Consider the following 25,962-nt stretch of genomic DNA (forward strand, 5'->3'; position numbering starts at 1 on the left):
AAACAATGTAGTAGAATATTTTTTTACTTGTCCAGAAAAAATAAATATTCAAATTAAATGCTAATGTATATGTACCCTTTAGCAACTCACCCTTTAAAAACCCAAGACCTTAAATAATGCCAACATTGGCGACATCCTTACACAGCTTGTCACAAGTTGTAAACTTATCACCTATGGACAGGATAAATTATAACTAGTGTTGAGCGAACTTGTGTTTTAAGTTCAGAATTTTTTGATAACCCGAACCTTGGACGCCAAACTTAAAACACAAGTTCGCTGAACACTAAAAATGATGATGTTGAACTGTCCTCAGGCTAGGTCATTATTATCATATCAGCGGGGTCTGAGTCCATGCACCCGTGTCGATCAGCTGTTTCATGGAGCCACAACGCTCACTGAACCTCCAGTGAGTTCCAAGGTGCGCTGTACATTGTATAGCAGCTGTTCTTGGCATTGCACCTCAGCCCTTCAATGGGACTGAGCTACAGCTAGGCAACGTGACTGAATTACAGCGACATCACATGGCCTAGGAAGAGGCAGCGGCACTCACTGAGCACCCAACCTCTTCTAACAGCTGATCAGCACGGTAGTCCCAGGAGTCGGACCCCTTGCCTCTGGAAACATATAATACTAGTGTAGTTGAATATATAAGTAATTCTGATCTTTTCTGTTCATCCCAGTCATAGTCTTAGTTTTTCCCCCCTTAGTTTTATATCCATTAACTTCTTTTTTTTCCTACCGTCTAGCCGTCCTGAGAAGGTGTGTCTGTGTCCTTTCCTGCCGGCTCATCCCCTCAGTGTTTCCACATGTTTATACATTGTTCAGCATCCCGCTGAGGTGAGTAAAGATATGGGAAGTGTTCACCAATTTCCATCACCTTGTCTAGTCTGGAGTTGTGGAAACAGATTGAACATTGTCTCCCAACTTCCTGCTGTGCCCAGAACTGACCTATTAAGTGCTATTAATCAGCGTACTTGTCATCTCCGAATCTTTTCTTCACTGGATTGTTACATTTTAGATTGATAAACACAGATTTCACCTGGATTTCACATACTAAACCAATGCCAATGTATTGTAATACACTTACACATTAAGAAAAGCATATGGTATGTTGTCCACGGTGCGTAAGTGTACTAAAGTATGATATGTGAACTGTACTGTAGGTGACAGAATCCCTGTAAATAACATTTTGAAAGCTAATTTGGATGTATATATTTCACTAATCTTGATGTGGGGACACCTATTCCAAGTTCATGTTATATCTTCATTGGAGAGCACTTACATGTTAAAAGGTCTTCACTGTGCTAAGCATTTCTTTTTTTTTATATAGTATCTAACTAGTATCTACTATATAGTATTTTATAGTATTTACTCAGGGTATGTCTGCTCGGAAATAGACTGATATTTTAAGAAACCTCATCCATATGCTGCGGAAAAAAAAAACTAAGCTGCATAATTCCACAGCATTTCAATTTATAAAAATCACAGAAAATAGATAAAAAACAAAGATAAAAACATTCTGCACGATATGATAAACAAATATGCGGATGTCCATGGCTATATTATTGAAAAAAATCACAGAAAAAAAGAATAGATGCAATCTAAGCCCTCATTCTGATGTAATAAAATCTGAGACTCTTAGCCAATATATTTTGATCAAAACACATCTGTGCCCACCCACCCCCACCAAGGTAGTCTCAGGTCAGGCAGGTCCTATGCTAAACCTACCTATGCCATTGGGCTTCTATGTTCAGGAGAGCAGACCCTGCACATATACTTTTATCTCTTTTCTGTGATTTTTGTTTATTTTGTAGTATATGAGGGAGTGGCACCTTCAAGTGTAAAAGCGCTCCTATTTTATCCTGGGAGTAGCATTCCTGTGCACTTTTGCCCTTCATATCAAACAGGCCACCTTGATTAGGGTTGTACATATAGCTGTGCTCGCTCCTCCTCTCACTGGTTGCTGGATGCACATAGAGGTGACTAAGAGCAGCACAGTATATGTGCAGGGTCTGCTCTCCTGAATATAGATGCCCATTGGCATAGGTAGGTTTAGTGAAGGACCTGTCTGACCTGAGACCACCTTGGCGGGGGTAGGTGGGCACAGATGTGTTTTGATCAAAATATATTGGCTAAGAGTCTCAGATTTTATTACATCAGAATGAGGGCTTAGTCCACATATAATGCTTGCATCTGTTCTGCTTATTATCTTTTTTTTCTGTGATTTTTTTTGCTGTCCATTCATGTTGCAATTTTACCCCTTGCGGTTCAGGCTAATTTTTGCAGTGCAAACTATATGCACTAGAAAATGAATCTTTAAAGGATAACTGTCACACTTAGACCCTAATTTCAATTTTCATATATGTAGTTACTAATAACATGATATTCCAGAATCAGTTACTATTAGACTGACTTACCCCATATTTAATAAGATTCAGCCCTTAGCAACCAGTCTGCATAAAACTGCAATTTCACTATTCAGTTAGGATGGCCACCACTGCCCTCCCCCTGAGGCTAATCCCGCCTGCCCTCACTAGCCAGTAACAATAGCCCCCCAAAAGTGTCAGTAACCAGAGCCCTTCCCCCTAAAGGATTAATCTCCTGCAGCACAAAGGGGTCCTCTTACCACATGTTGCTTTCATTTATACACTGAGCAGACGGCAGATCTCCCTTCCCTGGTCTGCGCTGCTTCCACTCTGCATTGTCCCAGTCTGCTGAGTGAGGGAGCGTCTGCCAAGTGCAGGGACAGGGAGAAGTGCACACAGCCCAGGCACTGTTATCAGCTGCTGGGGAGGACCTGACTTTAATCATTTACTACAGTCCCTGGCTGTCAGTAATGTGACCTTGCACGCTGCGTGCTTCTGCGTCCTCCATCCTTCAACACATAGACGGACCCTGCATAGCAACCTTATTTTAAGCACAGGTAAAAATAGACAGTAGAGGGAACAAAACTGTGGAATTAAGGGGTAATTGAATACACAGTGAAAAGTTGAAATAGGGCCACCAAGGTGATATTAATCACCACAATCCAATACTCAAAAAAAAAAGATGACAGTTATACTTTAAGATGTACACATTGTTTTACTACAAAGTTACATGTAAATAATATATGTTTATGGGAGGTTGGCTTTGTCTTGCCTTTCAGCAGCCCAAATCAATCTATATTAAAACTGTTAATATGAGATGGTGAAGAAAGCAAACTTCAGCAGGATCTCTCCCTCAGTGCATGCTGTGAGAAGGAATGGGGAGGAAGGAGAATCATAGTCTCCCTGCCATAGGCCCCATGTACATGACAAAGCCAGGGCAGCATTAAGTTGACGACAGGTTCGCTTTAAATTGAAAGAGACCTTCTGTTAGGTGGGGCTTACACCTCTGGAACCCCCTTCTGTCACGGTCTAATTTCTCCAGTTTTTCTTTAGAAACCAGCTGATAGGAAAGATGCTTTGGCTGTGTGTGGCCCGCTCTGTTATAGTCTATAAGAGATAAGGATACAGCAAAGCACACTCCCAACCAAATTATACATTTTTTTGGGCCAAAGTGAAACAGAGATTCAGCTGCTCCCTGTAAAACTCTGGACTGGGTTATATGCATAACTGCAGCCAATTATTGGCCTCAGAGGTGAATTGTCCCATCACTCCTGGGTCACATGCATCTTGGGAACACAAAACACATCACTGCTGAGGCCAGTGATTGGCTGCAGAAGCACACATGACCTAAAAGCTTACACAATGGGGAGTGGAAAAGGCAGGACTGGACCTTTAGCATTGGAATGGAGCAGTGAGGAGCAGATGAATACCTTTTTTTTACCTTAGGAACAGTGCTGTCCTGGTCATAGCTAAAAATGAGGTTGAAGCTGAACAACCTCATTAAAATTTTGGGGCATTTATAGATATTGATATAACTAAAATAAAGGCGGATTTTAAAATAAAGCCTTCCGATTTTCACCGGCAAAACACATGTGAACATCTGTTTGGTGTACGTCGGTTCGTCGGTCCTGCCTTTTTGCCCATTAGTGACATATTATGGGGTCTTTAGGCTAGTTTATATAAAGTTAAACTCTCGGCAGTGATCTCCTTGTTCTGCATGCAGTACTAAAAGCATTTAGACAACGTTTGCTTTTCATTTTTAGAACAGATTTAATAGCTAACCTGGGGTTTTTGAAAGTTTATCCTCTTTGCTTATTTGGAGCAGTTCACAGTAAATTGCATTTATGTGAGTGTATAAGGACTGTTACAAGAAGCTTAATTAGCTGCTGGATGCATGACTGTCATTCCCATCATTGTCATAGAAGACCCGAACCCAATGAGTGTTTTTCCTTGTCACGCACTTGGTAGTGGAAACCAATGTCCTGACGCAACCTTTCTCACTGTTGGAACCTGCCTTGACATCCTCATGCCATACATTACATACTGCGTTTCTGATTTACGGCATCTATCAGTGTAAATGTGTAAGCAGTGGAGGCAGCTTGTGACACGCAAAGCTTGTTTATGACAAGTGCCTCGAGAAACGTTCCCATTTTCATCCTTAAGATTTTATGTGAAATGTTTGCCACATTGTGCTGTTGTAAATGTAGTCTCAAAGTAGTCATAATTGTATATCCGGGCAGATTCTGCATGTCAGAGAATATTAATTAGGAAGAGAAAATCTCTTGTTATTTCGCTTTGGGGTTGACACTATGTCAAGAACACTGAACAGAATCGCAAAAAAACATTTTGAATCTCAACCTTTGTTGTTTAATGACCTCCTGTTCAGAACTCATGAAGAACCCAGTTTACGTGATAAATAAAGTGTTTGCATGTTTCCAGGTATTTTACAACAGGTCTCTTGTAAAAAAAAAAAGGTATTGCTATGTTACTCAGACTATGAGATAAATTAAAATCATGGCTTATTCCATTGGAGGATATATTAGATATTATTCCCTAGAATTACTCCCATTTTTTTAATGTGTAGTGAAAGTGATAATAAACATTTATTCAATATACTTTATTTTGTAAATAAATAAATGTAGATTTTATATGATTTGGGATTTTATAATGAAAAAACTGACCCTGAAGTTGTCTTGGTAGTGAGCTGCCCCTCTTCACTGTTCAGCGCAGCACTGAATAGCAAAGATGTCCTTCACTCACTGCCTCCCTTATATATAACCTAAAGATGGCCATGAATACTATATATACATATATACAGTGGAAATAAAAAGTCTACACCCCTCTGTTAAAATGCCAGGTTTCTGAGCTGTAAAAAATTTGACAAATCTTTTCAGAACTTTTTCCAACTTTAATGTGACCTATAAACTGTACCACTCAATTGAAAAACAAACTGAAATATTTTAGGTGGAGGGAAGAAAACAACAAAAAACAAACAAAAATGATGTGGTTGCATAAGTGTGCACACCCTCTTATAACTGGGGATGTAGCTGTGTTCAGAATTAAGCAATCACATTCAAAATCATATTAAATAGGAGTCAGCATACACCTGCCATCATTTAAAGTGCCTCTGATTAACCCCAAATAACGTTCAGCTGCTGTAGTTGGTCTTTCCTGAAATTAGTCGCATCCCACAGCAAAAGCCATGGTCCACAGAAAGCTTCCAAAGCATCAGAGGGATCTCATTGTTGAATGATATCAGTCAGGGGAAGGGTACAAAAGAATTTCCAAAGCATTAGATATACCATGGAACACAGTGAATATGGCACAACAGTGACATTACCAAGAACTGGATGTCCCTCCAAAATTGATGAAAAGACGAGAAGAAAACTAGTCTAGGAGGCTACCAAGAGGCCTACAGCAACATTAAAGGAGCTGCAGGAATATCTGGCAAGTACTGGCTGTGTGGTACATGTGACAACAATCTCCCGTATTCTTCATATGTCTGGGCTATCCGGTAGAGTGGCAAGACGAAAGCCTTTTCTTACTAAGAAAAACATACAAGCCAGGCTACATTTTGCAAAAACACATCTGAAGTCGCCCAAAAGCATGTGGGAGAAGGTGTCATGGTCTGATGAAACCAAGGTTGAACTTTTTGGCCATAATTCCAAAAGGTATATTTGGCCCAAAAACAACACTGCACATCACCAAAAGAACACCATACCCACAGTGAAGCATGGTGCTGGCAGCATCATGCTTTTGGACAGTTTTTTTCTGCTGGAACTGGGGCCTTAGTGAAGCTAGAGGGAATTATGAACAGTTCCAAATACCAGTCAATATTGGCACAAAACCTTCAGGCTTCTGCTTGAAAGCTGAACATGAAGAGGAACTTCCATCTTTCAGCATGACAATGACCCAAATCACCAGAAGAAGATTAAAGTTTTGGAATGAGCCCAGACCTGAATCCGATTGAAAATCTGTGGGGTGATCTGAAGAGGGCTGTGCACACGAGATGGCCTCGCAATCTGACAGATTTGGAGTGTTTTTGCAAAGAAGAGTGGGCAAATCTTGCCAAGTCAAAATGTGCCATTCTGATAGTCTCAAACCCAAAAAGAGTGCTGAAATAAAATCAAAAGGTGCTTCAACAAAGTATTAGTTTAAGGGTGTGCACTCTTATGCAACCATATTATTTTATTTCTATATTTTTTCTACCCACTACCTAAAAGATTTCAGTTTGTTTTTCAATTGAGTGGTACAGTTTATAGGTCACATTAAAGTTGGAAAAAGTTCTGAAATGATTCATCTTTGTCTCATTTTTTTTTACATCACAGAAACCTGACATTTTAATAGGAGTGTGTAGACTTTTTATATCCACTGTATACAGTTGCAAGAAAAAGTATGTGAACCCTTTGGAATGATATGGATTTCTGCACAAATTGGTCATAAAATGTGATCTGATCTTCATTTAAGTCACAACAATAGATAATCACAGTCTGCTTAAACTAATAACATACAAAGAATTAAATGTTACCATGTTTTTATTGAACACACCAACTAAACTTTCACAGTGCAAGTGGAAAAAGTATTTGAACCCCTAGACTAATGACATCTCCAAGAGCTAATTGGAGTGAGGTGTCAGCCAACTGGAGTCCAATCAATGAGATGAGATTGGAGGTGTTGGTTACAGCTGCGCTGCCCTATAAAAAACACACACCAGTTCTGGATTTGCTTTTCACAAGAAGCATTGCCTGATGTGAATGATGCCTTGCACAAAAGAGCTCTCAGTAGACCTACAATTAAGAATTGTTGACTTGCATAAAGCTGGAAAGGGTTATAAAAGTATCTCCAAAAGCCTTGCTGTTCATAAGTCCACGGTAAGACAAATTGTCTATAAATGGAGAAAGTTCAGCACTGCTGCTACTCTCCCTAGGAGTGTCCGTCCTGTAAAAATGACTGCAAGAGCACAGCGCAGACTGCTCAGTGAAGTGAAGAAGAATCCTTGAGTGTCAACTAAAGACTTACAAAAGTCTCTGGCATATGCTAACATCCCTGTTAGCGAATCTATGATCTGTAAAACACTAAACAAGAATGGATTTCATTGGAGGATACCACAGAGCAAGCACGTTCATAGTTTGCACAAGAGCACCTGGATGTTCCACAGCAGTACTGCAAAATATTCTGTGGACAGATGAAACCAAAGTTGAGTTGTTTGGAAGAAACACACAACACTATGTGTGGAGAAAACATCAACATCAAAACCTCATCCCAACTGTGAAGTATCGTGGAGGGGGCATCATGGTTTGGGGCTGCTTTGCTGCGTCAGGGCCTGGATGGATTGCTATCATCAAAGGAAAAATGAATTCCCAATTTATCAAGACATTTTGCAGGAGAATTTAAGGCCATCTGTCCACCAGCTGAAGCTCAACAGAAGATGGGTGTTGCAACAGGACAACGACTCAAAGCATAGAAGTAAAACAACAACAGAATGGCTTAAACAGAAGAAAATACGCCTTCTGGAGTGGCCCAGTTAGAGTCCTGACCTCAACCCGATTGAGATGCTGTGGCATAACCTCAAGAAAGCGATTCACACCAGACATTCCAAGGATATTGCTGAACTGAAACAGTTCTGTAAAGATGAATGGTCAAGAATTACTCCTGACCGTTGTGCATGTCTGATCTGCAACTACAGTAAACGTTTGGTTGAAGTTATTGCTGCCAAAGGAAGTTATTAAATCAAAGGGTTCACATACTTTTTCCACCTGCACTGTGGATATTTACATGGTGTGTTCAATAAAAACATGGTAACATTTAATTCTTTCTGTGTTATTAGTCTAAGCAGATTGTGATTGTCTATTGTTTTATTGACTTAGATGAAGATCAGATCGCATTTTATGACCAATTTGTGCGGAAATCCATATCATTCCAAAGGGTTCACATAATTTTTTTTTGCTAATTATATATATATATATATATATATATATATATATATATATATATATATATAGAAAAAGATGGCGTGGGCAGCACCACTGTCGACAAAGTGCAGTCGGAGTGCCAGCGGCTGTGGGGGCGATCCACCTCCAAAATGTAAAAAATAAAGAATTCCGCAGCACATCCAATTTGTATAAAAGTAGAAAAAGGCTTTATTCACCAGACATGCGACGTTTCAATCCTCTCAATGGGATTTTCCTCAAGCAGTAACACAGTGGGCAGTGCAGTGTGCATATTTAAGCAACTTCACATCATTATACAATCATCAAATAAAATACATTCATTAGAGACAATATCTTAAAAATTATTAATACAAATAGTATTGTCAGTGTGCTGGTACAATCACAACCTATTCCAGATCTTAATAAAGCAATATGATGTCAATCCTTCTCATGACAATTTCAGCATAATCATGTATACTATAAAATACTCTAATTGTGACAATTATTAACACAGGTGTGGGTCTTCTTCAAACCCCAAGTGTACAGGTGTACCTTCAGTATAGGTGATGAGTTGGACCGCAGGAGTGTACGACGAGGTCAATCCACGTGGGTCCTGGCGTCTCTAGCATTGCATTGCGCATGTCGAAGGACCTTCCTGATTATTCCGATCACATGATCATCCATCCAGGCCGATCCTCAGAATGCGCATGTCCAAGGACCTTAGAGCATGTGATCATATCATGTGATCGCAACCCCGATCATGTGGCTGGACGCATCATATCATCAGAGGGACAACATAAGCTTCCAATTGCTCCACAGTCTCGCGGTCACATCAGATAACATGGTCACATGTTCGATGTTCTCATATACATAAATATCATGCCTAAGGTATTTACAATTTTGCTAGAGAACCTCACGCACGTCAACACATAAAATCATCAAAAATAAAAATAAAAATTGTGGATGTGCGCATGAAACTTGACACAATACACAAATTGGCAGCGGCTCAACATAGGGATCCATTGCAATCCGCACGCTGCCAGTTCACAAGTGTGGATCAAGACGAATGGGTCAACAGTCAATCTAAGTGATAAGAATGACTGTGTAGACGGAAGTACCGTTAGTATAAAGAGGGTAAAAGATATATATGCGGTAGTACCGCCACTATTCATATAGAACATTGGACTCAGCATGGTAATAATTAAGTAGCCCCCTAGTCTAAACGAGGATTTTAGCTTATGTGGCTCATACTGTAATCATGGAACCACAAGCCAGACTGTCCCCCTTGTATATCGGATACCATTCCTGGACATCCAACATAACAGACCCGGGACCACCCTCTAGATTACGGGGGCAAACTTATAACAGTCCATAGAAAAGACTAAAGTGTCACTAATCTCACTAGAGTCAATGACTCCAAAGTCATGTTCACACTCGGAAACCAAACGTGTAGACAAAGCAATTGGACACTATAGGTGTCTCGTGGCAATGTCGCGCATAGTCAAGTTCATGTTGCGTATACTCAGGTTCGTGTGTGAGATACAAAGCAAATAGTACATAAAAATCACCTAGTTAGTTTAGTTATTTAGTATCAACCAAAGTTTTATTATACACTAAGAGACAATGTGTATACAAATTTATAAAGCAGATAATTCGGGTCCCATCATGATTCGTAAGATTGACCTTCCATTGCTCACTCCTACTGTAAACAAGCCCAATGTTCACCATAATCCTGAAGATAATAAAAACAACATATAAAATCACCCTGTTATATAAACAAGGAGCACTACCACACATAACTCTATATAGAAACAGGCGAGCAGAATCCAGGGCACATTCAGGACAATAACCAGGGCCTATAATCCACATTTAATCCCCGGGGTCTCAATGTGTTTAATTTAGCAATCCAGCGGATCTCACATTGTTTAAGTAAACCATGTCTATTGCCACCCCTGCGTGGAGTGGGAACATGATCAACCAACATACATTTAAGATCCCTTTCTTTGTGGCCCATGTCGGTAAAATGCTTTGGGACTGGAAGGTCCATACGTTTTTTGCGAATGGTATAACGGTGCTGGTTAATTCTACTCTTAAAATCAACCGAAGTCTCACCAACGTATAATAACCGGCATGGGCACCAAAGAATGTATACGACAAATGAAGATTCACAAGTCAAAAAATGCTTGATATAATATTTTTTCTGTGTCAATGGGTGCAAGAAGAAACTGCCTTTCTGCATGTACCGACAATTGATGCAATTTAAGCAAGGGAAACTCCCCAATTTGGGGCAGCGTATAAAGGTCTGGCCAGACTCTTTTTGTGGACCTATATCAGTATGAATTAATTTATCTTTGAGATTCCTGGCTCTCTTGTATGACATGAGGGGAGGAAGAAGAAACTCTTAAATCCCCCCCATGTCCACTTTTCAAGACAGGCCAGTGTTTTAAAATAATTTGCCGAACATGTGTACTATCCTCTGTGTAGACGGTAACTAGAGGAATTCTCTTAATTTGATTATTACTGTTTTTGTTCCTACTTGTGAGTAGGTCACTGCGTAATTTATCCTGTATAGAGGCAAGATGTTGATCCAGTAAGGATACAGGATAATCTCTATCTATAAAGGATTGTGTCATGCGTTTTAAGGTACCTGACAATTCATCTGTGTCACTCACTATGCGTTTAGCACGATAAAATTGGCTTAGAGGAAGGGACTTGATCATAGCTCTAGGGTGTGCACTGTTGTAACTCAATAGTGTGTTGCGATCGGTGGGCTTAGAGTACAAGCTCGTCGATAGCACATGATCTCTCAAAGTCACAACAGTGTCCAAAAAATGTATTTGTTCACAAGAGTATTCCAACGTAAATTTAATGTCTACATCAATAGTGTTCAAAAATTTTAAGAACTCCATGAGTGAGTCCTCTGTCCCTGTCCAAACCAAAAAAATATCATCTATGTACCGCCACCACTTCAGAACATGTCAGAAGTGGGGCGATACATAGATGTACGTCTCCTCGAGGAAGGCGACCGCCATGTTGGCGTAAGTCGGGGCCACATTCGACCCCATGGCGGTCCCCTTCCTCTGGAGAAAAAATGATCCCCATATATATATATATATATATATATATATAATATATGATGAAAAAGGACAGCACTCCGGATAAAAATCAATGATGTTTAATCACCCATGTGAAGGCAACGTTTCAGCTCATACAAGAGCCTTTCTCAAGCTTGAGAAAGGCTCTTGTATGAGCTGAAACGTTGCCTTCACATGGGTGATTAAACATCATTGATTTGTATCCGGAGTGCTGTCCTTTTTCATCTTCTATTGACGGGGTAAGCTGCTACATCCCTGGACATAGCACCCTCCTTGTGCTTTCTTCCAGTGCCGCCATTGTTTTCCCATATATATATATATATATATATATATATATATATATATAGAAAAAAAACAAAAGAAAAAACACAGCAGCACGAGACCAAACAATGGTGGGTGCAAATCCTCACAGCCGCAGGCTTAGACGGCTATAAACAAGTAGAGTATCCAAAGATGAGGCAGCACTCCAATAGAAAATAAAAAGTGGATCCTTTATTCCCCTCTGTGCAACGTTTCAACCGTCTCAATGCGGTCTTTCTCAAGCATATAGCCAGGTGTCATACAAGGGTATATATACCCACAATCCAATGCAAACAATGAAAGTAACAATTATTCAATACTGAATGTGATATCATATATAATACATTATATAGTGCATAGAAATTCATGTGCTTCATATAACCAGTAGATTATCATAACATAGTATTCATCATGTTACAACACACTGTCCAAACACATTAATCATCGTGATAACCTAGAAGTGAGTTTAATTGATCAATATCATATCCATCAATAAAAGTGTCATGTCACCTGTGTACATAAAGAAAATTCATTAAGGTTAAAAACAACTCACGCCGAGGTATCAGGACAGGAGCGGCAAAAGTCCGCGTCCTCACCGCCAAACCACGCATGCACAGAGTCCACGCTACGTCACAAGAAAAGCGCCCCAAGAAAGGAGCCAGGAGTCGTCACCATGGAAATGTATATCCACATGACCAGAGCGATCAACCCGTGACCCATCCGAGGGGCGCGTCGGGTAGAACCACGCCCACGAGGCCGGGCACGCGTCACCAGGCAACAATGTAAACATTGCCGGCACGGTAACAACAGCCCAGCTCACGTGCGCCAAGGTCCGCCCCAAACCTGTGACCGATACGGGCACCGGGGCACAGGGATCGGCAGGAGAAGAGGGAAAATGTAGGCGAGGGGAGAGAAACATAGCTGGCACCGCAACATAAGAATATGTAGAAATATGTAGAAATATGTGGGTAAATGGAAACACAATACACACATACACACACTGCCTGTCCCAAAAAAAAGTCACCACCTGGATTTAACTAAGCAAATAGGTATGAGCCTCCTATTGGATAATAACTGCATGGGCGATTATCTTTCAGCTGGCAATAAGTTATTTTACCCCAAGTGGTGCAATGAGTTGCTTCTCAATTGTTAAACAACCATGTCGAAAGACACATCTCGTGGTCGTGAGAAAGATGTTAGTCTGTTTGAGAAGGGTCAAATCATTGGCATGCATCAAGCAGAGAAAACATCTAAGGAGATTACAGAAACTACTAAAATTGGGTTAAGAACTGTCCAACGCATTTTTAAAATCTGGAAGGATAGTGGGGACTCATTGTATTTGAGGAAGAATGGCTGGAAATAAATCCTGAATGATCGTGATCGGCGATCACTTAAACGTTTGGTGAAATCAAATCGAAGAAAGACAACAGTAGAACTCGGGGCTATGTTTAATAGTGAAAGTAAGAGCATTTCCACACGCACAATGTGAAGGGAACTCAAGGGATTGGGACTGAACAGCTGTGTAACCGTAAGAAAACTACTAATCAGTGAGGCAAACCAGAAAAAAAGGCTTCAATTTGCTAGGGAGCATAAAGATTGGACTCTGGAGCAATGGAAGAAGGTCATGTGGTCTGATGAGTCAAGATTAACTTTATTCCAGAGTGATGGGCGCATCAGGGTAAGAAGAGAGGCAGATGAAGTGATGCACCCATCATGCCTAGTTCCTACTGTACAAGCCTGTGGGGGCTATGATCTGGGGTTGCTGCAGTTGGTTAGGTCTAGGTTCAGCAACAGTATGTGCTCCAAGAATGAGGTCAGCTGACTACCTGAACATACTTAATGACCAGGTTATTCCATCAATGGATTTGTTCTTCCCTGATGAAACGGGCATATTCCAAGATGACAATGCCAGGATTCATCGGGCTCAAATTGTGAAAGAGTGGTTCAGGGAGCATGAGACATCATTTTCACACATGGATTGGCCACCACAGTGTCCAGACCTTAACCCCATTGAGAATCTTTTTTTTTGAACAGGCAGTATATATATATATATATATATATATATATAGTGCCTCCTATAATGTATTTAAGTCAAACTTAAATGTATTTTATTGGGATTTTATATAACAAACCAACAAAAAGTATGTGTGAAGTGAAAAGAAATGATACAGGTATGTGGTTTTCAACATTTTTAATAAATAAAAATCTAAAAAGTGTAGTGTGCATTCTAACTCATAAATATGCTTTCGATCTAAACCATTCCATTGTAGCTCTGACTGTATGTTTACTGTCGTTGTCCTGCTGGACGATGAACCTCCGCCCCAGTCTTTAAGGTCTTTTGCCGCCTCTACCATGTTTTCCTCCAGGCTTGCCCTGTATTTAGCTTCATTCATCTTCCCTTCAACTCTGACCAGATTCCCTGTCCTTGTTGAAGAAAATAATCCCCACAGCATGATGCTGCCACCACCATGTTTCACTGTGGAGATGGTGTGTTCAGGGTGATATGCAGTATTATTTTTCTGACACACATAGCGTTTTGCATTTAGACCAGAAAGTTCCACTTTGGTTTCATCTGCCCAGAGCAGCTTCTTCCACATGTTTGCTGTGTCCCCTATATGGCTTGTGGCAAGCTGCAAACGAAACTTCTTATGGCTTGTTTTAAAAAAAGGCTTTCTTGCCACTCTTACATAAAGGCCAGATTTGTGGAGTACCTGACTAAGACTACTTTCACACTGGCGTTTCTGGGTCCGCTTGTGAGATCTGTTTCAGGGCTCTCACAAGCGGCCCAAAACGGATCAGTTTAGCCCCAATGCATTCTGAATGGATAAGGATCCGTTCAGAATGCATCAGTTTGCCTCCGTTCAGCCTCCATTCCGCTCTGGAGGCGGACACCAAAACGCTGCTTGCAGTGTTTTGATGTCCGCCTGATGATGCGGAGCCAAACGGATCCGTCCTGATTTACAATGTAAGTCAATGGGGACGGATTCTTTGTCACTGACACAATATGGTGCAATTGAAAACGGATCCGCCTCCCATTGACTTTCAGTGTAAGTCAAAACGAATCTGTTTGCATTATCATGAACATATATATATATATATATTTTCATGGTAATGCAAACGGATCCGTTCTGAACGGATACAAGCGTTTGCATTATAGGCGCGGATCTGTCTGTGCAGATACCAGACGGATCCGCACCTAATGCAGGTGTGAAAGTAGCCTAATAGTTGTCCTGTGGACAGATTCTGTGGATCTCTGCAGCCTGACTGTCAGTTTAGGTGGACGGCCATGTCTTGGTAGGTTTGCAGTTGTGCCATTTTTGGATGATGGATTGAACAGTGCCTTGTGAGATGCTCAGAGCTTGGGATATTTTTGTATAAATTAATCCTGCTCCACAACTTTATCACTGACCTGTCTGGTGTGTTCCTTGGTCTTCATTTTCTTTTCACGTCACACATACCTGCTACTTTGTGTTGGTCTATCACATAAAATACCAATAAAATACATTTAAGTTTAAGGGTGTAATGTGAAAAAATGTGAAAAGGTTCAAGGAGAATGAATACATTTTAAAGGCACTGTATACACTACTTTCGGACAGCTTTAGGAAATATATTAGGGAAATAGTGAGTGACGCACTTCCTCGCTATTCAGTACTGCACTGAAAGTGAAAAGGGACAGCTCACTGCCAAAAAACTATTTCTGGGTCATTTTTTTCATTATAAAATCCAAAATCAATAAATAAAGAATATTGAAAAAATGTTTATTATCAATTGCCCTAAACATTTAAATAATGTTATGTACGTGTGCCATCTTTTGACAATGTATTTATTAAGGCTACTTTCACACTAGCGGCACGGACCTCCGGCAGGCTGTTCCGTTGGGTGAACAGCCTGTCGGATCTGTGCTGCCGCTAGTGACCGTTTGCCTCCGGACTGCCGCTCCGTCCCCGATGACTATAATGGGGGCGAGAGCGGAGTTCCGGCGAGGCACGGCGAGAAGCTACCGGAATACAATTACGACATGTCCGTCATCTATTCCGGCAGCCTCTCGCCGTGGACTGCTGTGCATCGCCGGAACTCCGCCCCCGCTCCCATTATAGTCAATGGAGACGGAGCGGCAGTCCGGAGGCACACAGTCACTAGCAGCAGGACGAATCCGACAGGCTGTCCACCCGACGGAACAGCCTGCCGGAGGTCCGTGCCGCTAGTGTAAAAGTAGCCTAAGCCCTGCAGATTTTATTTCTGAAACTTGTAAAGTGACAGAAATAAGAAGACATGACTGCAGAGTCTCATGCAGGGTGGCTATAAATAAATGCATGGAAAATTGATAAGGATCTGCCCTGATTATTCTTCATTTCTTCTGGAATCAGAAGTATTACCAAACTCTAGAGTTCAGGACAAACTAAGTACATAGCAGCTGTCATGTAATAACACTTCTGCAAATGGAATTTATCATGTAGAGAAAATTAACACCAGGCACTTACTAATGTATTGTGATTGTCTGTCTGTATTTTCTCCTTTACTGGCTTGATTCATTTTTCAATAATATTATACACTGCTTGTTTCCATGGTTATGACGACCCTGAAATCCAGCAGCGTTGGCCATGCATTCAGACTATAAGAAAAAGAGCTGGCGTCTCTGGTGGCCATGGTCATGGGAGCACGCATATCTGTGATGCAGCGCTAGTCAGAATCTTTGGAAACAAGCAGTGTATAATGCAATTAAAAAATTAATCAAGCCAGCAAAGAAGGCAATATGGACCATCACAATACATTAGTAAGTGCCTGGTATTAACTTTGTCTATATGGTAAATGTAACTTGTTGAAGTTGAGACAACCACTTTAAAGGGAGATAGTCTGGAGGGGATTGTGGCTGTTACTGCTGAGAGGGGCAGGCTGGAGGGGATTGTGGCTGTTACTGCTGAGAGGGGCAGGCTGGAGGGGATTGTGGCTGTTACTGCTGAGAGGGGCCTGCTGGAGGGATTGTAGCTTTTTGGCTACTAAGATAGGAGTGGGCTGGGGCCATTGTGGCTGTGACTATTTGGAGAGGAATGGTCTGGAGAAGATTGTAGCTGTGACTGTTTAGAGAGGAGTGGGCTAGAGAAGATTGTAGTTGTGAGTGTTCAGAGAGTAGTGGGCTAGAGGGGATTGTGGCTGTGACTATTCAGAGAGGAGTGGGCTGGAGGGGATTGTGGATGTGACTGTTGTGAGAGGAGTGGGCTGGAGGGGATTGTGGCTGTGACTTTTCAGAGAGGAGTGGGCTGGAGGGGATTGTGGCTGTGACTATTCAGAGAGGAGTGAGCTGGAGGGGATTGTGGCTGTGACTTCAGAGAGGAGTGGGCTGGAGGGGATTGTGGCTGTGACTATTCAGAGAGGAGTGAGCTGGAGGGGATTGTGGCTGTGACTATTCAGAGAGGAGTGGGCTGGAGGGGATTGTGGATGTGACTATTCAGAGAGGAGTGGGCTGGAGGGGATTGTGGATGTGACTATTCAGAGAGGAGTGGGCTGGAGGGGATTGTGGATGTGACTATTCAGAGAGGAGTGGGCTGGAGGGGATTGTGGCTGTGACTATTCAGAGAGGAGTGGGCTGGAGGGGATTGTGGATGTGACTATTCAGAGACGAGTGGGCTGGAGAAGATTGTGGCTGTGACTCTTCAGAGGAGTGGGCTGGAGGGGATTGTGGCTGTGACTGTTGTGAGAGGAGTCGGCTGGAGGGGATTGTGGCTGTGACTATTCAGAGAGGAGTGGGCTGGAGGGGATTGTGGCTGTGACTATTCAGAGAGGAGTGGGCTGGAGGGGATTGTGGATGTGACTATTCAGAGACGAGTGGGCTGGAGAAGATTGTGGCTGTGACTCTTCAGAGGAGTGGGCTGCAGGGGATTGTGGCTGTGACTATTCAGAGAGGAGTGGGCTGGAGGGGATTGTGGCTGTGACTGTTGTGAGAGGAGTGGGCTGGAGGGGATTGTGGCTGTGACTGTTGTGAGAGGAGTGGGCTGGAGGGGATTGTGGATGTGACTATTCAGAGACGAGTGGGCTGGAGAAGATTGTGGCTGTGACTCTTCAGAGGAGTGGGCTGCAGGGGATTGTGGCTGTGACTATTCAGAGAGGAGTGGGCTGGAGGGGATTGTGGCTGTGACTGTTGTGAGAGGAGTGGGCTGGAGGGGATTGTGGCTGTGACTGTTGTGAGAGGAGTGGGCTGGAGGGGATTGTGGCTGTGACTATTCAGAGAGGAGTGGGCTGGAGGGGATTGTGGCTGTGACTATTCAGAGAGGAGTGGGCTGGAGGGGATTGTGGATGTGACTATTCAGAGACGAGTGGGCTGGAGAAGATTGTGGCTGTGACTCTTCAGAGGAGTGGGCTGGAGGGGTTTGTGGCTGTGACTATTGATTTCAAAAAGGATTGGGCTGGTGGGATTATAGCTGTGACTATTCAGAGAGAGCGGGGCTGGAGGGGATTGTGACTGACTACTCAGAGAGAAGTGGACATAAGCCATTGTGGCTGTGACTACTCAGAGAGGGGCGGGCTGGAGTCAATTGTGGCTTTCACTGTTCAGAGGGGTGGGCTGGAGGGGATTATGGCTGTGATGACTCAGAGAGGTGTGTGCTAGGGGGATTATGGCTGTTACTACAGAGGGTCATTTATATAAAATTTTGGTCTGGAAACGAGGCTAAGGTTGCTGCATGTTTCATGCATGTAAAAACTATTAAGTGCATCTCTAAATCAGAGTGAATTTGGCTCCGCCTAAGTGTTATGCATTTTGCCATTTATTTCTGACATATGGTCTTCATAGGAGATGTGTTGGCTCTTTGGCTATGTATAATCTGCACATTTTTTATCCCAGGGCTGATTAATATTTTAAAGGTGTTCAGCATGTTATCTCATTTTCTACTGTGTGATGGAATAATTATGCATGGCTTTCATTTGTCTCTTATGGTGTTTCTGCTATTTTTCACGGTACTAGCTGAAAAGATGTTCACTAAAATACACATCTCTTTAATGTCCTACACAGAAATGGTCTTGTATCGATCTCCTTGATCCTATGAAGGGAAGACTAACACCTTTATACCTTTTATATGGTCTTTGGTAGTAACATGTTTTAGTAACATAGTAGCAGATTAAACTCCTGCTGTAAAGATGGGCATCATCATGGGGCATCAATGACAGATTTGATGTAGAAAGGTGACCAAAAATACCAGACCAATTGTAGTAAACACAATAGCACTATATGGTTTGTGAATGTTGTGTGGTATAGGATCAGATAGCTAAGAAAACAGCCACAACTAAAATCCATTTTACTTCGCTTCCAAAACACTGATACATGAAAGACAAAACTTCTCTCTTTGACCAGCTCAGATTAGGTGATGTTAACAGCAATATCATGTCACAACGGTATGGTAGTATCAGGATGGTTTTATAATCGCCTATCACTCAGTATCCATAGATAATCATTGCATTAACATCCTGCAGTACTAAATTTTCAATCTTAGTGAGACTGTGGTGTTTTTTTATTTATTTATTTTTTAAGGTGTATGTGTTTATGTGTCCTTTTTTTCTTTCTTTTGGAGGTTTAATACACATCAGTTTGTTTTAGGGTAGAGTTATGCAACTCTCTTAAAGAGCTCTTGTCACCACGTAATACATTGCAATCTACAGGCAGCTTGTTATAATGCAATAGGGCTGAGCAGATTTTGTGGGTAAAGATTCAGGAAAGCTAGTAATATTTACATTTAAATCGCTGCTCTTTCTGAGCTTTGTTGTACGTGGGGAGCATCTTATCAGTGATTTGATAGCATTCTCTGTGTAAGGGAGTACACAGAGATAGCTGTCAGTCACTGACAGTTGTACACAGAGGATGTGCTATCAGTGATTGATAGTATTCTTTGTGTAAGTGTATACACAGAGATAGCTGTCAGTCACTGACAGTTGTACACAGAGGATGTGTTATCAGTGATTGATAGTATTCTTTGTGTAAGTGTATACACAGAGATAGCTGTCAGTCACTGACAGTTGTACACAGAGGATGTGTTTTCAGTGATTGATAGTATTCTTTGTGTAAGTGTATACACAGAGATAGCTGTCAGTCACTGACAGTTGTACACAGGGGATGTGTTATCAGTGTTTGATAGTATTCTTTGTGTAAGTGTATACACAGAGATAGCTGTCAGTCACTGACAGTTGTACACAGGGGATGTGTTATCAGTGATTGATAGTATTCTTTGTGTAAGTGTGTACACAGAGATAGTTGTCAGTCACTGACAGTTGTACACAGGGGATGTGTTATCAGTGATTGATAGTATTCTTTGTGTAAGTGTATACACAGAGATAGCTGTCAGTCACTGACAGTTGTACACAGAGGATGTGTTATCAGTGTTTGATAGTATTCTTTGTGTAAGTGTATACACAGAGATAGCTGTCAGTCACTGACAGTTGTACACAGGGGATGTGTTATCAGTGTTTGATAGTATTCTTTGTGTAAGTGTATACACAGAGATAGCTGTCAGTCACTGACAGTTGTACACAGGGGATGTGTTATCAGTGATTGATAGTATTCTTTGTGTAAGTGTGTACACAGAGATAGTTGTCAGTCACTGACAGTTGTACACAGGGGATGTGTTATCAGTGATTGATAGTATTCTTTGTGTAAGTGTATACACAGAGATAGCTGTCAGTCACTGACAGTTGTACACAGAGGATGTGTTTTCAGTGATTGATAGTATTCTTTGTGTAAGTGTGTATACAGAGATAGCTGTCAGTCACTGAGAGTTGTACACAGGGGATGTGTTATCAGTGATTGATAGTATTCTTTGTGTAAGTGTATACACAGAGATAGCTGTCAGTCACTGACAGTTGTACACAGAGGATGTGTTTTCAGTGATTGATAGTATTCTTTGTGTAAGTGTATACACAGAGATAGCTGTCAGTCACTGACAGTTGTACACAGGGGATGTGTTATCAGTGTTTGATAGTATTCTTTGTGTAAGTGTATACACAGAGATAGCTGTCAGTCACTGACAGTTGTACACAGGGGATGTGTTATCAGTGATTGATAGTATTCTTTGTGTAAGTGTGTACACAGAGATAGTTGTCAGTCACTGACAGTTGTACACAGGGGATGTGTTATCAGTGATTGATAGTATTCTTTGTGTAAGTGTATACACAGAGATAGCTGTCAGTCACTGACAGTTGTACACAGGGGATGTGTTATCAGTGATTGATAGTATTCTTTGTGTAAGTGTGTACACAGAGATAGTTGTCAGTCACTGACAGTTGTACAAAGGGGATGTGCTATCAGTGATTGATAGTATTCTTTGTGTAAGTGTATACACAGAGATAGCTGTCAGTCACTGACAGTTGTACACAGAGGATGTGTTATCAGTGTTTGATAGTATTCTTTGTGTAAGTGTGTACACAGATATAGCTGTCAGTCACTGACAGTTGTACAAAGGGGATGTGCTATCAGTGATTGATAGTATTCTTTGTGTAAGTGTGTATACAGAGATAGCTGTCAGTCACTGAGAGTTGTGCACAGGGGTAGTTTTAAAGAGGTTTCCCTGGTTTACTTTGTTTTTTAACAGATATACTCTTGTAGTCGCTTACTACTTGTACATGTTCCCCAGGATTCTTTTATGTGGATTCTCCTGACCCATTGTCATCATGTAAACAAACCAATCGGGTTTGTTTGCTTCCTGTATTTAACACTTCCTGTTGCTGCATCCAACCAAACCCATGATGCACTTCTCCTTTCCCTGCCACAGCTCCAGCACCACCCCTAGCAATGCCCACTTACTTTATAACTCCTCCCACCCAGCTAGTTATATAGACACTGCCCCATTACTGCCCCTGTTGCTGCTTTGATACTCCGATGGACATGACATGTAGGAAATAAGAAAGAGCTTAATGGTAATATTCATGTGACAACAGCCCAGAATGGAAGATGGGAGCCATAAAGTTAGAATACATACAAAATTACACCTAATGATTATTTTAAAGGATGTTAGTGGAAACTGGAAAACCCCTATAAGTTCATAAAAAACAGAGCTTTAAATGATCAAACACAAGTTTTACTGAGTATTTTCCCATAAAACTATATATCAATCCGCTCAGCTCCTCCTGCTCTATTACATGCTGCTTGTAGATTGCACTGCATTTTTGGTGAAGGGTTCTCTTTAAAGAGTAACAACACTTACCTTGTCATAGTGACAAGGTTTTGATTGGTGCAGGTTTGAGTGTTGACACCCCTGCCGATAACCAAAATGAGGAGTTAGAAACCCTCAGACAGAGAAGCATCTCTTCTGGCTGCTGAAGATGGAAATCAAGATGGAGCCATAGATGTTCTAAAGAGTCCGTCTTCAGCAGCGAGGAGAGATAACACTCAGCGGAATGCTTCTAACTCCTCATTTTAGAAGTTTTGCAAATGTTAAATGTGTATTGCTTGACTCCCTCTCCGAGAAATATGAGTAATTGATACACAAAGTACTTTAGGAAGTGTAGGAGAGTCCCCGGGATAATAATGGACGGACGATACGTGCCACCAGAGTTTCTGGCCTCGGTGGAGTAAGAACCGGATCATTGCGGTTACAGTGGCGAATGCTGCTGGCGCAGCGTGTCCGGGCCGGTTCTTACTGGGAACAGGTAAAGAGCAGGGTGGGTGCCTGTTCCCCACGGCCAGCCCAAGTTTTTGGTGTAGCTGGGCCTTTGAAGAACCCAGCCTGCTGAAGATGGGGGGTGGGGTGTGTCTTGCTGTGCTGGAGATTTTGACAGACTGTGCTGGTCAAGGAGAGACTGGGCGCAGCACAAACTGAAGGATAGCACTGGGAACTGTGGTGCTACTAGCCGAAGGGGCTCTGGCCTGAGAGAGACAAAGGCAGGTAGCCTAGAAGCCTGCAGGACCAGTGTGGTCTGTCCAGAAACAAGGTCTCTCAAACCTGCTGTTTATTTTGCTATGGAAGGACTTTTGTTCTATGCTCTATGTGGATACGCACCTATGTGGTCTGCACATTGCCTGTTATGCCTTTGGTGTGAATAAAGTCACGGTGTATCACAAACACTGTCTGTGATTGCCTCAATACTGCCGCCGCTACCGTAGCCTACCACGAGCACATCCCCACAGAAGTTACATATTTTAAAATTATACACCTTGGGTACTCCAATGTGTAAGAAATACATTAGAGCATATTTAGCAATTTAACTGCAGCAACTCTCTGTGCTCCAGACAAAAAAAAAATAAACAGGAGCCATTGGCCCCTAAACGGAAAAATATAGGAGCTAAATTAAATTTTAATCAGCAAATTGAAAATATATATAATTATAATAAAAAAAAAGACTTGGAGAAGATGAGACACAGGTCACAGTAATGAGCCAGCACTACATATCGGAGAGTACAGCACCACATACCTGTTACAGATGTAGCATGGTTAGCACTCCTTTTTTCTGAGATTTCTGAGTTTGTTTGGTTATCTAATCTAAGCAAACACCTTCAATTGCTTTTCAATGGCTTTTGTCTCAAGATAATGAAATGAGTTAAGAAATTTGAGTTAACAGCGGGAGTGCTAACCCTGCTACATCTGTACATCTACTGTCATGTAGCCCTTCTCTTTCCTCTTCTCCATTTGACCCAGACCTCCATGACAAATTCTTTCAGCCATATCTCGTCTCTACAGTTTGTTACGGACACGTTAGATTTTTACATGAACTCCCCCATCCTGGTGTCCCAACAATCTCATCCTGCTGCCATTCCTAATACTGTGCCTGTGATGCTCCCCAATGCCCCAGGTACTATACTGCTGAAAAAATAGTGACCCCACTAGAAATAATGTCCCTATAGTGTCTACAGCAATTATAAATGCCACCTAGAGTTCCCCCGGTAATAATAATAATAAAACCTTAGATTAATCCCCCCCCACTGTCCTCACATAGTACGTGAGGGCAGTGAGGGGGGAGGTTACTACTGTGAGGGCAGTGTGGGAGGAAATTACTAATTTACTCCGACACTGCCCCCATATAGTAAGTTCCCCACACATAGTAATTACTCCCCCACAGTAGAAATATCCTCCACAGTAGTAATTTCCCCCCTATGGCTAGTAGTGTCTCCCAGTGTCCCCCTTCTGGCAAGTAATGTCCCCCACTGCCCCCTTGCATCCAGTAATGTCTCCCACTGCCCCCCTTGCGGCCAGTAATGTCCCCCCAGTGCCCCCCTACAGCCAGTAATTTCCCCCAGTGCCCCCCTCATGACCAGTAATGTCCCCCCAGTGCCCCCCCCCACGGCCAGTAATGTCTTCCAGTGCCCCCTTACGCCAGTAATGTCCCCCCAGTGCCCCCCTACAGCCAGTAATGTCCCCCAGTGCCCCCCTCATGACCAGTAATGTGCCCCCCCCACGGCCAGTAATGTCTTCCAGTGCCCCCTTACGGCCAGTAATGTCCCCCCAGTGCCCCCCTTAAGGCCAGTAATGTCCCCCCAGTGCCCCCCTTATGGCAAGTAATGTCCCCCCAGCGCCCCCCTTATGGCCAGTAATATTGGCACTTTAAAAAAAAAAAAAAAAAGCTAAAATCTTATACTCACCTGTGTCCTTTCGCTGGCGCTCAATAGCTGCTGCTACGGCCCGGGATGTTGCGACACAGACGGACACACCTCACTTCTGTGTGTCCCGACACAGGTGGGCATAATGATGTCATGCCTCACTGCAATATTCAGGTACAGCGCGCCAGCCCTATTGCAAATGGCGACAAGGCTAAAAAGTCTTGTCGGCATCTGCAAATTTTAAGGCGCATTGGCAACCATTTTGGTCGCCATCTGGAGCGCTGTCTCTTGTACAGTGTGGTAGTCTATTAATAAATAGTGCCCTATTATTAATTTTCTTCCTTGTAAAGAGCACCTATCACCATGCAAATTGTCTGGTAGGGTTGATATTGCAGAACAAAATGACACCTGCCTTGTGAAAATCTGTTATGCTGTCCCCAAGCGAAAACATTCTTTATACAAAGAGGCCTTCAGTGCACTAAGGGCTGTAGCCTGCACTGGAAAGCTCAAAACCTAGAGTGCTCCGAAGGGCCAGGCCCCGCCTCTTAGTGCACTGAGCATAAAGAATGAAAATCTTTTTCTTTTTTTTCTTGGAAACACCACAAGACAGGTATCATTTTAAATATCAGGTTCATCCCTATACCTGGTTTAATAGGGTTGATCATGCTGACAGATGCACTTTAACCACTTCAGCCCCGCTAGGTGAAACCCCCTTCATGACCAGGCCACTTTTTACACTTCGGCACTACACTCCTTTCACCGTTTATCGCTCGGTCATGCAACTTACCACCCAAATGAATTTTACCTCCTTTTCTTCTCACTAATAGAGCTTTCATTTGGTGGTATTTTATTGCTGCTGACATTTTTACTTTTTTTGTTATTAATCAAAATGTAACGATTTTTTGCAAAAAAATGACATTTTTCACTTTCAGCTGTGAAATTTTGCAAAAAAAACGACATCCATATATAAATTTTTCGCTAAATTTATAGTTCTACATGTCTTTGATAAAAAAAAAATGTTTGGGCAAAAAAAAAAATGGTTTGGGTAAAAGTTATAGCATTTACAAACTATGGTACAAAAATGTGAATTTCCGCTTTTTGAAACGGCTCTGATTTTCTGAGCACCTGTCATGTTTCCTGAGGTTCTACAATGCCCAGACAGTAGAAAACCCCCACAAATGACCCCATTTCGGAAAGTAGACACCCTAAGGTATTCGCTGATGGGCATAGTGAGTTCATAGAACTTTTTATTTTTTGTCACAAGTTAGCGGAAAATGATGATGATTTTATTTTTTCTTTTTTTTCTTACAAAGTCTCATATTGCACTAACTTGCGACAAAAAATAAAAAATTCTAGGAACTCACCATGCCCCTCACAGAATACCTTGGGGTGTCTTCTTTCCAAAATGGGGTCACTTGTGGGGTAGTTATACTGCCCTGGCAATTTAGGGGCCCAAATGTGTGAGAAGAACTTTGCAATCAAAATGTGTAAGAAATGACCGGTGAAATCCGAAAGGTGCACTTTGGAATATGCGCCCCTTTGCCCACCTTGGCAGCAAAAAAGTGTCACACATGTGGTATCGCCGTACTCAGGAGAAGTTGGGGAATGTGTTTTGGGGTGTCATTTTACATATACCCATGCTGGGTGAGAGAAATATCTTGGCAAAAGACAACTTTTCCCATTTTTTTATACAAAGTTGGCATTTGACCAAGATATTTTTCTCACCCAGCATGGGTATATGTAAAATGACCCCCCAA

At 42.0% G+C, this 25,962-nt stretch overlaps 1 protein-coding gene across 1 annotated transcript in view; it reads left to right on the top strand.

The window, feature by feature from the left end:
- The window catches only part of DTWD2 (DTW domain containing 2), a 180,270-nt gene that overhangs the window by 84,203 nt on the left and 70,105 nt on the right, over positions 1 to 25,962 (top strand). Inside the window, exon 3 of the mRNA XM_044282411.1 lies at positions 747 to 837. Coding sequence (XP_044138346.1) covers positions 747 to 837 — 91 coding nt within the window. The remainder of the gene's footprint in view (positions 1 to 746; positions 838 to 25,962) is intronic.

Source organism: Bufo gargarizans, chromosome 1 (genome assembly GCF_014858855.1).
Source record: "Bufo gargarizans isolate SCDJY-AF-19 chromosome 1, ASM1485885v1, whole genome shotgun sequence".
NCBI lineage: Eukaryota > Metazoa > Chordata > Amphibia > Anura > Bufonidae > Bufo > Bufo gargarizans.